This window comes from Zonotrichia leucophrys, chromosome 14 (genome assembly GCF_028769735.1).
Source record: "Zonotrichia leucophrys gambelii isolate GWCS_2022_RI chromosome 14, RI_Zleu_2.0, whole genome shotgun sequence".
NCBI classification, from domain to species: domain Eukaryota; kingdom Metazoa; phylum Chordata; class Aves; order Passeriformes; family Passerellidae; genus Zonotrichia; species Zonotrichia leucophrys.
Genome location: NC_088184.1, coordinates 14,332,451 through 14,346,559, shown reverse-complemented (window position 1 = coordinate 14,346,559; position 14,109 = coordinate 14,332,451). Strand labels below are relative to the sequence as shown.

Sequence of the window (14,109 nt, the reverse complement as noted above, 5' to 3'; positions counted from 1 at the left end):
TAAAAATCAGACTGTATTTTCATTCAGGATCCTGTGCTTGGGCTTTGGGGCTGGTTTTGTAATTTCTGGGGTTTTTCTTTAGTGTCAGGCTTTCTAATTTGCAGGTGGAATTCAGAATTTATCTCTCAGAATGAAAAGCTGCTTCCTCAAAGGTGGGCAAAACCAAAAGTGACTTCAAAAATTGAAATAATATCAAGGTAAGAACTCAGAAACCAACAGCAATTCACTTGGGAAGCAGGCAGAGATCCCATCTGTCAGTCTGCCAGTGAACAAGCCCTCCAATCAAATGGGATAATTTAAAAAAGGCAAATGATGGAAAGGCAAGTACAAGCTGTTTAATCTGGAAGGAATTGTGTAATCCACCTTTCCCCTGGGACTGAAGGAATCTTTCAGGTACAAGAAGAAGCTGATAACACTGATAACAAGGTGGAGCTGCTCAGCTCTCCTGCAGGATTCTGATTGCACTGAGAGCTGCTGAAATTCACTGAACACCCAACAAATCCTTCAGGTTTGTTTTGTTGGGAGTATTTTCCTCTCAGGTGATGCCAGCCCGTGTGAATGGACACACTTGGATAATTCAGTGTCACTACAAAGTCTGCATTGCTCCAGTGGCACCTCCCACCTTCACTCTCAGCACCAGAAAAATAAATGTATGATGAGAGGATTTAATCAAGCTGTCAAATGACATCTGACAGGAGTCTGCCACATTCCTTCAACACCTCAAACTGCAGCAATTCTCCACACTGCTCAGCCAGATTCATTGCTGGCTGATATTCCCTATATTCCCTAAGATGGAAGGGCAGGGATGTGTTCCAACCTGCAGAGATGCAGAACAGATTATATTAAAGAAATAATTATTAAATAAAAAGCAAAACCCTTTAAAAACAGGAGTGTTCTGAATGGAACAGGCTGCCCAGAGAAGCTGTGGCTGCCACATCCCTGCAATGCTCAAGGCTGGAGCAACCTGGGATAGTGGAAATTGTCCCAAGCAGGGGTTGGGACAAGATGAGCTTCAAGGTCCCTTCCAACCCAAACCATTCTGCATTTCATAAACTTCCTATGGTGTCAAAGCCAAACCAGCAATTCCTCTGAATTATCTTCTACTCCAAGCAAAAGGGGAGACAAAACAGAAACAGATGAGTGAACACAAACTTGCTGAGGCTTCACAAAACTGGTTTTAAACGACGAGTCAACTTAACATGAATAATGACTGCAAATATTAAACTCATTCATTCAGCTACAGAAAATTGCTCCCAGAATTTTGCCAGGTTCAGGTTAAGGGCTTGGCATTTCCCAAGATCCATAAAAGCCCTTCCCAGTGCTGCTGAAATCAGGTGACACTGAGCTGTGTGTGTCACTGAAATTGGGGTTTGTGTCACTGAAATTGGGGTTTGTATCACTGAAATTGGGGTTTGTGACACTGAAATTGGGGTTTGTGTCACTGAAATTGGGGTTTGTGTCACTGAAATTGGGGTTTGTGTCACTGAAATTGGGGTTTGTGACACTGAAATTGGGGTTTGTCATTGAAATTGGGGTTTGTGACACTGAAATTGGGGTTTGTGACACTGAAATCGGGGTTTGTCACTGAAATGAGAATTTGTGACAATGAAATCAGGCTTTGTGTCACTGAAATCGGGGTTTGTCACTGAAATTGGGGTTTGTCACTGAAATTGGGGTTTGTGTCACTGAAATTGGGGTTTGTCTTTGAAATTGGGGTTTGTGTCACTGAAATTGGGGTTTGTGTCACTGAAATCGGGGTTTGTCACTGAAATTGGGGTTTGTCACTGAAATTGGGATTTGTGACACTGAAATTGGGGTTTGTGACACTGAAATTGGGGTTTGTCACACTGAAATTGGGGTTTGTCACTGAAATTGGGATTTGTGTCACTGAAATTGGGATTTGTGTCACTGAAATCGGGGTTTGTCACTGAAATTGGGGTTTGTCTTTGAAATTGGGGTTTGTGTCACTGAAATTGGGGTTTGTCACTGAAATTGGGATTTGTGACACTGAAATCAGGGTTTGTGACACTGAAATCGGGGTTTGTGACACTGAAATCGGGGTTTGTGACATTGAAATCAGGGTTTGACACTGAAATTGGGGTTTGTCACTGAAATCGGGGTCTGTGTCACTGAAATTGGGGTTTGTGTCACTGAAATTGGGGTTTGACACTGAAATGAGAATTTGTGACACTGAAATCAGGGTTTGTGACACTGAAATTGGGGTTTGTGACACTGAAATTGGGGTTTGTCATTGAAATTGGGGTTTGTCACTGAAATTGGGGTTTGTCACTGAAATTGGGGTTTGTGTCACTGAAATTGGGGTTTGTGACACTGAAATTGGGGTTTGTGTCACTGAAATTGGGGTTTGTGACACTGAAATTGGGGTTTGTCACTGAAATTGGGGTTTGTCACTGAAACTGGGGTTTGTCACTGAAATCGGGGTTTGTCACTGAAATTGGGGTTTGTCACTGAAATTGGGGTCTGTGTCACTGAAATCAGAGCATCCATCCCTCCCACCCCACAGACCCCATCCCATCTTCCCATTCCCATCCCCTCCTGGAGCACAGGAGAAGGGAAGGACGTGAGCACAACCCAAACCAACACCTGCACATCCCAGCTTGGGCACAACAGCACTGATCTCTTCAAAAGCATGCCCTCAGTAAACTTGGTTTTAGGACACCACCAGCAGCACCCCAGCTCAGCCTTAAGCAGTCTAAATTAAGAACATCCTACTTTTCCCTGTGCAGCCATAAATCCAGAATCCTATTTAAGTGGTCACTGGCAGCTGGAGATGAAACAAGGCCAGGAACAAGAGGCTGAAGTTTCTGAAACTGGGTGACAAATGTCAGGCAAAAACCCAATTATTGAGACCCAGAGGCAGGTTAGGAGTGAGGGACTATTGCTCCAAAAGATTTTTAATATCTATCTTTTAATATCTATCTATCCTTTATATCCCCTCCTCTCCCCAGTAAGTTTGGGTTCAGCTCTACACAAGAATATTTCCTTAAGGTGAAATAAAACCTGATTTAATGCAACTCTACAGAATTGGTACGTTTTCCAAAATAAATAAAAATTATACATTTTGTCATGGAATATTTAGCAGCTCCTAATCTGAGCATTGATTGTGCCTGGTTTAAAGCTGGAAGATAAAACCAATTGCTCCCAGTATGTCAGAAATTGCTGATAAATGGAGGTTGGGAGGAGCTTTATTTCTGCTTTTTGCTTTTGAGTATCTCTCATAACCCCACAAAACCTTTTCCAATTCACACATCATAATGTGCTCCTGGAATTATCCAAGCACAGAGAACTTCAGGGCCAACAAAGGCATTAAGGCAAAGCTTTGGGGGGAAGGATTTTATTAAAAACCATCAAGTTGCACCATTTCATTCTGCACAGTTTCTAAAGGATTTTTAGAGATGAAATGAAAATATTCACAAGAAAACAGGGAAAAATCCCCTTTTTTGCCTGCAGCAGGGAGGGATGATTGGATATCACTCCAGAGATCCTTTTCCATCTGGAATTCTCTCTCACTACACAGGGTATCAACACTGCTTTTATTTTGTCACAAAGGGTGAATCTGGGACACAAAACCCAGCAATTCTTTAAGAAAACCCCTTGTGGGCAGCATCCAGCAAAAATCCAATTGTCCCCATGCAAACCTGCCCAGGTTGGGAAGCTGGAGGAGAGGAGGAGTTTGAGCAGAGTTCAGAGCAGCTGATTCAACATTCCCAACAAACTGACCCAAAAAGGCTTCGGGGATTTCACCAAAACTGCATTTTAGTCCCTGAAAGAGGGGACAGAGCTCCCTCACATCCACTGGGAGTTACTGAAGCTCTCCTGCAGCAACCACCAAACTCTCAGCACTTGATTCTGCCAGAAAGCACTAAAAATGACATTTTATAACCCAAAAATATTCTTCAAGCAAGGGGGATGAATTCTGCAACCCTCACCCACAATTTCTAGAAGGAGCAAGAGTAAAATGTGCTAAAACCTCTCCGGGCTGGTGCTGCCAAAAGGGCTCTGCCACTCTCCCAAACTTTATTTCCCTTTTCCTGCTAAGCAGGGCTGGGCATTCAGCACAGAGGGTGGCTGGACATTCTGAAGAGGCAAATCTCTGCTGTAGATGGCAAATCTAAAAGTCTCTGATCTCTTCTTCAAAGGCTCAGAGGAATGCAAGAGAATTCTGCCAGAATATACAGAGCAGCAACAGCATCTCAGGGATGTTCTGAGGGGAGAATTTCCCAGGAGTGAAGCAGAACTTTGTTCCTTTTACAGATTTTTTTTTTTCTGAATCCAGATTTTCAGCACAAAAGAAGAATATAATTAATATAAAATATATAATTTAAATATAGATGTAATTATAAAATTTATTTTAATTATTATTTATATTTAGATAGATAGATAGATCGATAGACAGATAGATAGATAGATAGATAGATTTCCCAGGAGTGAAGCAGAACTTCATTCCTTTTACAGATTATTTTTTTCTGAATCCAGATTTTCAGCACAAAAGAAGAATATAATTAACATAAAATATATAATTTAAATATAGATGTAATTATAAAATTTATTTTAATTATTATTTATATTTAGATAGATTGATAGATCGATAGATTGATAGACAGATAGATAGATAGATAGATTTTTTTTTTGAAAGAACACAGGATGGATACAATCTCTTTCACTTTAAATAATGAAAAGCATCTTTTCCATCAAATTCAGCAGGCTCAGGAATAACCCTACATTTATGTAAGAGATTAAATGTCTGGATTTTAATGAAACTCCTTCCTGGTTTCCTGGCACAAAGCTCTTCCCAGTTCCCCAGTATCAGCTGCTCTGGAAGGTGCTGGTTTGCTTTGCTCCACTCAATTAAACCAGGCAAAAAACACATTTCAAACTCTGACCAGACAACCTGAGAGCCACCTGCATTTCTGCTGAGCCACAGTGAATAAAAAAGTCCAGGAGAGCTGGAACTGAACGGGGGGAGGGAGAAAAATCCCTGAGATTTCTAAAGCTTCTTAGGGGGTGAGGAAGGAAAAAAAAGCTTAAGGAATCTTTCCCTCCAAAGCAATCCTGCCACAGGACACACACAGGGAGCAGGAAATCCACCCTTGGAGGGGTGAGAACAACCAAACTCCTGCTCCCATCCAAATTCCTGCAGCAGCCCAGGAACAAGTGAGGAAAATGCCCTGCACTGCTCAGCCCTGCTGAGAATCCTCTGGGAGCGTTCAGGATTCCCAACAAGAGTTCCAGGCTTTAATTAAAACTCATGGAGCAATAATTCTGTGAAAGCCAAGGTGTGCTCAGCAAAACTCAGGCACTTATTTCAGCCCAATATCAATATTTCAAGCTATTTCTAAATTAAGAATTTTTGTTGCAGTCAAAAACAAGCTAAAGGTTTGAAAAAGAAAAATGTCGTTATTGTTGAGGTAACAATATACGAGTTTTTCTTTAAAAACTCACAGTGCTCAAGTATGGTTATTATAGAAAAACTATATAGATATAAAAAATTATTATTACAGAAAAATTAAGATGTTTGTTATCCTTCTGCTAATTAAAAGCCAAGATGAATGATTCTCATGGGTGGAAATCTTCACTCACATTTTTTGTACTTTCACTCACATTTTTTGTACCTTCACTCACATTTTTTGTACCTTCACTCACATTTTTTGTACTTTCACTCACATTTTTGATCTCACTCACATTTTTTGTACCTTCACTCACATTTTTTGTACCTTCACTCACATTTTTTGTACCTTCACTCACATTTTTTGTACCTTCACTCACATTTTTTGTACCTTCACTCACATTTTTTGTACCTTCACTCACATTTTTTGTACTTTCACTCACATTTTTTGTACCTCCACTCACATTTTTTGTACCTTCACTCACAGTTTTTGTACCCACTATGGTAAAAAAAATTTCCTTTTGGAAGTATTTTTTTCTGCTTGTCTCCAGAGCTTTAAACAGAGATTTTCTCCATCCTGGTTTGATTTTCTGCTATCTCCTCCTGCAAACGGCAGCAGGGCTGACCCCACTCACGGATTTATGATTAAAGAAGCACTTTGGGACACAGGACATGACAAACTTCAGGTTCCTAAAGCTGGTGCTCAGTGGTTGCTGCCCCCTGGCTCAGTCACAGCCCTCCACACACTCTAAACATTCATTTAAAGAAAAGATTTCCCTTCAGAATTAGACCACAACCACTGACACTGCAGCCAAAGCAGCTTTCATCAGATCATTACTTACATTAAGGAGGATTTAGTGCCAGATCAGGCCTCAGCCTGACATGCCAGGGAGTCCCACCAAGCCCTGCTGGAAAGCATTTGCTCTTCCCACATCACTGGATTCATTTTTTAAGAATGAAGTATAGTATTTAATATTTAGGACAAACACTCACACACCCCAAATACTGGATATTTAAATATTTAAATACAGATTTAAAGCACTCCTCCTCCAAGAACTGCTGAGTAAGGAATAAAGGAAATTTAAAATTTGCAGTAAGTGCAGCATAAAGTAGCAAAATTATTCAGGAAATACTTTGTATTTCTTATTTATTCTTAATCCAAGACCAGGTTGGACAGGGTTTGGAGCAACCTGGGATAGTGGGAAGTGTCCCTGAGCATGGCACGGGGTGGAATGAGATCAGCTTGAAATTCCCTCCCAACCAAACCATGCTATGATTCCATCCTGACCAAAAAGAACCCATCTCCAGCCCTCCTGTTAAAACCAGAAGCAAACAGAAAATGCCCTTCACGCCCTCCCCATCACAGCCACCACTGGAGCAGGCTCACATGAGCAGCCTGGCACTGCCACCTTTGGAACTGACAGCAAACAAGGGCTTTGCAGATCGATCCCCATCACTGCACACGTCCTGCCCAAAGCAAACATTCACCCAGGCACAGCCCAGAGCGGATCCAGAGGGATCCCAGACCCCTCCCTCAGGCACCACTCACCCCTCCCAGCCCCAGGGGCAGCCCCCCAAAGAAAGGGATCCGGATGGGTTTGTGTACTTACAGCCATGGTAGGATGCTGGGGACCCTCCAGACTTGCCATACTCCTGCTCTGAGTAGCTGGTGGACAGGTTGGGCTGGCTGGAGCCTCGGCCAAAGGTGATCTGGTTGCTGCCCACCCCAGTGGCCACCTGAGCCATCCTTTCTTTGGTCTTCAGGGCTTGGGCCCTCTCTGTCTTGAGGCGCTCGTCGTCCTTCAGAAGGGACACCAGCTGCTTGGACTTCTCCCTCACGTTGATGCCCTGGTCCTTCCCATCCCGATCGATGTACTGGAAATCTTTCAACGTCTGGATAGCAAAAATATTCTCTTTACACTGCTGGGCCACCCTCTCAGAGCCAGTTTTAATCAGGTAATCTAAGAGAGTCAGGGCCTTGTAGACGTGTCGCCAGTTCTTGCCGTGGTCATTGAGTCGTTTCCAGATCATGCTCATAATTTCAGAGAAGGCCACAACATTGTAGGTCAGATCTGCTATTTCAGTCATCAAGGAGCTGGAAGGACCCCAGGGGTCATTTGAGGTCGCTTCCCGAACTTTTATTTCGGCCTCTGAGTAATTGTTCACAATGTTCTTCATCTGCCGTCGGATAGACGAAGTCGTCATTTTTATTTCCCTTTTTCCCAAGACAGATCCCACAACACAAACAGCACAGGGCTAAATTTGCTCTTCCAGGAACGTTTCTGAACAGCAAAGGCTCCGGAGCAGTGGCGTGCTTGTGACACGTTCCACTACAATCATTTCCTCTCCTCAAGAGAATGACACAGGAAAATGAAAATCATGACCTGAGCGAGGAAAGAAAACAGAGCAGGTTAGTTGGCTCTGATTGTTCTGCACAGCCAGCAAGCCACACACACTCGGGAGAAATTTTCCTAGATTAATTTTTTCCTCCTCATATTTTTTCTGATTTTGAAAACAACTTGTTCTTCTCACGAGTCACATTAAACACTGAAGATTAAAAACCTGAAGTGCTGAGCAAAACAAAAGCATGAAGATAATCATGCTGATACAAAGGCAAAATCTGAAAAGCAAACCAGAAACAAAGTCCCAACCTGGAGATTTATTTTCCAATGTAAAGCCCACCTAGAACTTTAAATTACAGAGCTGAGGTGAAACCACATGAGGAATTCCATGTTCAGCAGGAATCTGCACCCAGACAGAACAAGCAAATTTCCAAAAACTCAACCAAGCCATTTCTGCAACCCTGGATATTTTAAAGCCCTTTCAGTCTCAGGACAGAGATCCTGTGGCCCAACACACTCCAGCTCAAGGTGACCTTTCATGATAAGTAGATCAGAAGGAATTTTTTTGTTCCCAAATGCATTTACTTTGTTCATTTGACAACACTCAGCAGATTCACACTTTCTGCTCTGTGTCTTTCACACAGCACTGAAGAATTTTTAATTCTAAGAGAATGGAACTGTAAAGGCAAAATGACTGGCAAGAAAAGGCAAGGACAAGGTGTGGAGCTGGAAAGCTGGGTCAGTTCTGGAGTTAAGGTCACTGTTGCAAGTAAACAGAGGCCCTTTAAGCTGTGGAATAAATGAGTGGAGCAAAGTGGCAGATTGGCCATTCCATGGACACAGAGCAGCCCTGAGAGCACAAACACTGGGCAGGGACTGAACTGAGCTGGCCACGTTCACAGAGATGCCCATCCAGATGTCCTTTAATGTTCCTCCAAACACCCCAAGAACCAACCAGAGACACTGGGGACAAGGAGAGCACAGATTTCAAACCTGACATTGCCGTAATTCTCCAAATTGCTACAGTGCCATTTCCATGCTCAGATTAAACTCCCATTTCTTGGGATACACACAGTTCTTCTCCCTGTGCATTCATTTCACCTGCCACTTTATCCCTCAGCAGCTCTCCATCTGTCATCATTCCTTTCAATTCAAGATTACATTCAAATTTGACTGATTTGCTTCAATTTAGCCATCTTATTATTCCAGGCCAATCTGCTGAAGGGAATATTTGCAAGAGCACTGATCTCTGGCAGGACACTTGGCTGGGAGAGCCAATCCTGTGAGAACCAACATTTACTCCTAACCCCATTTCCTGTCCTTTAACCCACTGCAAATCTATGAAAAACATTCCTGCCTTATGACAGTTTTATTTCTTTCAAGGCCAGGGATGAGAGGCCTCCCCAAAATCTTTTTACAAGTACACTGCAGGAGCAAGTGTCTCCTCACCTGGGTGTATCTCCTCAATCACAGACAAGTTTCTTACTTTACAACTTCACAGGCTTTTGGAAAAATCATTTTAATACCTCACATGTAAAAATCCCTGAAGAATTAACCACCCTCACAACACAACTGCTTCCCTTTTCTCTCTCTTCCACCAAATCCAGCCATTTTTACACAACAGCACAGGAAAATACTCCAAGTTTCTTAAGCTTTGCAAGTAAGAACAACCCAACCCTGGATCACTTCTGGAGTTGATTAAATGCAACACAAAGCAGTCAAGGCCTAAAAAAACACAGCAAAGAGCCTTCATTCCCTCCCATGACAGCCCACTAGGAAAGCAGGCACTTGGTTTTGGAGAAGAAACCAAAGGAAGAACTCCTTTGGAAGCTTTTCTGAGTCTGGAGCAGCACTTTGGAAAAACAATCCCAGAGCAAACACAGGAGGGAACACACTGGGCAAAGAGAAACCAGCAATTCACACACTTGCAGGAAATTCAATATTTCACTTGTTGTTCTGTAACAGACTCAAACCCATCAATCCATCAACGCTGAGGGATTCTTCACTTTCATATCTTCAGTCCTGGAAACCAAGGCCTTCCATGAGAGAAACATTAAGGGTTGTTTTTTCCTTTTCTTGATGGACATGTTTTCATCTTGCTCTGCTCACAGCACATAAAAACCAACTTATTCTAAACCTCATGGGTTTAGAATAAGGGGATGGGTGACACATGGGAAGGTGCTGGAGCTGCTGCACCAACGCTCAGGGCCCTGAACTGGGACTGACCCCAGAGCTCTGCTTTGCTCCCTGCTTTACCCACTCTGCTCCCTCACCACACAATGGAAGCTTTCTCCTGCATTATTCCAAATCTTGCAGCACCACAACAACTTCTTTTATCATTAAACAGATCAAAAAGCCCAAACTTTATCATTAAACAGATCAAATACCCCAACTGCATAAAAGAGGAAGAGTTTCTATCGCATTCTAACAAATTCTTACACACAAAGTTTAGATTTTTTTTTTTTTTCAGTGAATTAACTTCTCACAACAAACCACAAGGAAGCACAATGCACGTGCAACTTCAGCAAAAATGTGAGTTTGCATTTTTAACAGCAGAGTTGCAAAGAAAGCAGAAAGTGAGAGCAGTTGATTAAAGCTGTTCCTGGTTAGCAGGAAAAAGGCTTGAGCAGATTTCTGTGAAAATGAAACAGTTCTGTCTTGGGGAGCCTTCCTCATTTTTGCTCTTGGTCCTTACAAGCCATTTTCTCTGATTTTGAGGTATCTGACATTTCCAAATGGCAAAGCAAAGAGATGTGCAGACGAGAGGGTGAAGCTCACCTGTGTCAGCAGGAGGGAACACTAAACTGGAGGGAAACACCTCGTGCCCTTCTCCCTATTCCAGCAGCTCCATCACACAAATCATGAATTCTCCTGGTGCTCTCCTACACACAATGTGCAGACAGAAGGAATTCTTGCCTCTCATCCTCATCTCTCTCACAAGAGATGAAGCTCAGTGCATGAAATCTGCATGAGGAAACATCTTTAACTTGCTGAGACTAACACAGAACCAAGGCCAAGCCACAAAGTCCTTCATGAACTCAGCTCAAAGCAAACAGCCCCACAAATCCACCTATAGACAGGCTTTCAGCAGAATCCATTCACACCTCTGGAATGCAAAACTCCAACCGGGATTTGTCTGCACTGATAAAATGCCCTTTGCATCAGCCTGAAGGTAAATATCTGCACAGCCCAGCTAAGCATGCACAGGAAATGCATGAAAAGCTTTTAATATCGAGCGTGGAAATTAACACTGAACATCAGGAGTTCAGCAGACATTTGCATAAAATTTTAATTAACAGTATTACAGACAACATATATCCTTAGATTAGACATTTACTGTAAGTCACATGCATCAGAAGGGAGGTTTGGAAAATAGTTATTAATTCAGTCAGTCTGTGCTCTGTATCTGCAGAACATCAATCTGCATAAAAATATCCCAGCCCTGCTGCCTCCCCTCCCAGGGGAGCACACACAGATCTGCTCTCCCTGCTCCCACGCTGCCATGGCACAGCAGGAGATGTTCAGGACCTGAATCCAGGAGAAATCAGGGAATTCCTGCCCATCTGCAGAGAATCAGGCTCAGAGAAGCTGCTGAGTGAGGAATCTGACAGACACTGACACCACACCTGCACACACAACCCCAGCCCCAACAAGAAGTCAGCTCCTATTTATGCCAAAGAAAAAGGATTCCCATTGCCTGACACTACATTCACATGTTGCTTTTCCTGGGATAGCTCGTTGTGTGTCTAAATCCAAACCCACTCATTTTCCACAACCAGCTCAGAAATCAGAAAAAAACCCAAGCACAAACCTTCATATAAAAATCAGGAATATAATGCATTAAAAAAAGCCATTTTTCTCCTACTAAATCCACACTGCTAGACGGATTTTCCAACTTTACTAATTCTCTGATTTTTTTCTTTCTTCATAAATTATTCTCAGAGAACAACTGGCTGACCAGAGGGTACCATTGCCGTGCCTGGGATAGAATATTCAACTGCAATCCCAAAACCAAACAGGAAAAGGGGCAACTGTGCATCGTGGCCACTGAGAGGAGAGAAGACACTTGGCACTAGCCAGAAAAGCCAACAAGCAGAACACTTATTAGCTCTCTCTTGCTATTCTACAGCAGAGAAAACAGCAATTCATGGGAATAAAACAGCAAAATGAAGAGCCTGAAATTCCCATCAATGCCCTTCCTCAAGCTTCAAAATTATTTAGGAAACGAGTTACAAATACAGATTGGCAAAGGGTTTGGAGAACAGGGTTAACTCCAGATGAAAGGTTTCAGCTCCATTTTTCACAGCTTAAATGCTTGTCTTCAGTGTAATTTCTGAGGAGAGGAAATGGTTCAAAATTCAAAGTTTTGGAAGCCTTCCACTCCCTTTTACAAATGAGAGAACAAGGTCAGCTTTCACAGACAGCAGGTGGCCAAATTATTTCTTTATTTAAAGAGTTAATGCTGAAAGATAATTCTCCTTCAAATTTATGCATATTCATGAGTGCCAAGGTTTGATTCTGCACTGGTTTTCCAGTCCTGTCTCAGCCTCACTGAGGGAAAGCAGCTCCAGCTTGAGCAGACTTTTAGCTCTAAAAGAGATTTACAGACACAAATCTGGTTCTGTTTTCCCCACAGCACCTTTTGTTACTCCTGGTCTCCTTAAATTCCCAGGATTTGAGCTCCATGGGGAGCTCATTTCTCCGAGTGGATGGGAAGGGGGGGTGAGGAGCAAATCCCTGACCTGCCTCACACAGCAGCACCACCTGGGCATGTCCTTTTGGGACCTGCCAGCCACAGCTGCTGGGCCTTTGTCACCCCAGATCCCATGGCCTTGTGGGGCTTTGTCACCCCAGATGCCCTGGTCCTTGTTGGGTTTCATCACCCTCAGCTCCCCTGGCCCTTGTGGGGCTTTGTCACCCTCAGCTCCGCCAGTCTTTGAGGAGTTTTGTCACCCCAGATCCCCTGGTCCTTGTGGGGTTTTGTCCCCCCAACTCCCCTGGCCTTTGAGGGGCTTTGTCCCCCAGCTCCCCTGCCCTTTGTGGAGCTTAGTCACCCCTGAGCTCCCCTGGCCTTTTTGGGGCTTTGTCACCCCAGATCCCCTGGTTTTTGTGGGGCTCTGTCCCCCCAGTTCCCCTGGCCCTTGTTGGGTTTCATCACCCTCAGCTCCCCAGGCCCTTGTGGGGCTTTGTTACCCTCAGCTCCACCAGCCCTTTTGGGGCTTTGTCACCCCAGCTCCCCTGGCCTTTGGGGCTTTGTCCCCCCAGCTCCCCTGGCCTTTTTGGGGCTTTGTCACCCTCAGCTCCCCTGGCCTTTGTGGGGCTTTGTCCCCCCAGCTCCCCAGGCCCTTGTGGGGTTTTTGTCACCCCCAGCTCCCCAGGCCCTTGCAGTGGAATGATGGCCAGCAGGGCAGTAAATGTGCCCTGAAGGGCTGGGACAGGGACAGCTCTGCCAGACCTGCAGATCACCACCACGACCCAAATCCGACCTGCACCAGGAGCTAATTTTAGGATTACAGGCTTTGACAACAGCTCTTTAAAAATAACACATTCCTCCTTCTCCAGCCAGGTCAGGTGTCACCCACAGTGCCACCTGCACTCTGGGCATGTTTGCAGGCCTGATGTCCCTTTTTTGTAGTTGTTCACTTACTAATTTTTTAAGAATATTTAATTTTTTTTTTTATTAAGAGGTTACTGATCAATCTAAATTGGCTGATTGGTTTTCTATGATAAGACTATAAGACTTTGCAGAGTATTAAGACTAAATTTAAAGACTGGTATTTAAGATAAATACTTTGGAGAAATAGAACAATGAAAGATGCATTGCAGTAGGAGCCACAAGGGTTAGTTTTAGATTATTGGCTTTAAAGCATCTACAGCATGGCGTGGCTAAAGCTGATAGACCAAGAAACTCTTATATTGTCATTAAAATACAATATAATGTATTGTAATTAGGAAATAGTTAACTTCTGATTGTGATGGTGTGAATTATAACATCTGTATTGTCTCACCCTTTTCGTAAGACTGAAAATGGAATAAAAGTTTTTAAAACACCTCTCAGTGACCCCATCTCTGGGTCAGGAAAAGGGCACTGTCTGACATGGGCACATCTCAGTCCATGCTCCATGCTGCAGGTGTGCAGTGAATATCAGAATATTGCAGAATTACACACCTGTGTGAGGTCAGGCCATTACACACTGAAGCAGAAATGCCAATTAATCCAACAGAGCAGTGAAAATCTTCCCCAAACTCCCCAAAGGAATTTGTTCTCTGGGGATTACCTGCTTCAAGGAAAGTATTTCATCTGTTTTCTCACTAATTGAGTTGAAAAAAATAGAGACCACCCAATGTGTGCCTTGACAA

The 14,109-nt window shown here is 43.3% G+C and overlaps 1 protein-coding gene across 5 annotated transcripts in view; it reads right to left on the bottom strand.

Moving 5' to 3' along the window:
* The window catches only part of EPN2 (epsin 2), a 53,004-nt gene that overhangs the window by 22,722 nt on the left and 16,173 nt on the right, over positions 1-14,109 (bottom strand). For all 5 annotated transcript variants that reach the window (XR_010442001.1, XR_010442000.1, XM_064725539.1 and 2 more), the window contains exon 2: positions 7,018-7,791. Coding sequence is in view for 3 of the 5 variants with exons in the window: in XM_064725539.1 (XP_064581609.1) it covers positions 7,018-7,612 (595 nt within the window). In the remaining 2 variants the exon portion in view is untranslated. The remainder of the gene's footprint in view (positions 1-7,017; positions 7,792-14,109) is intronic.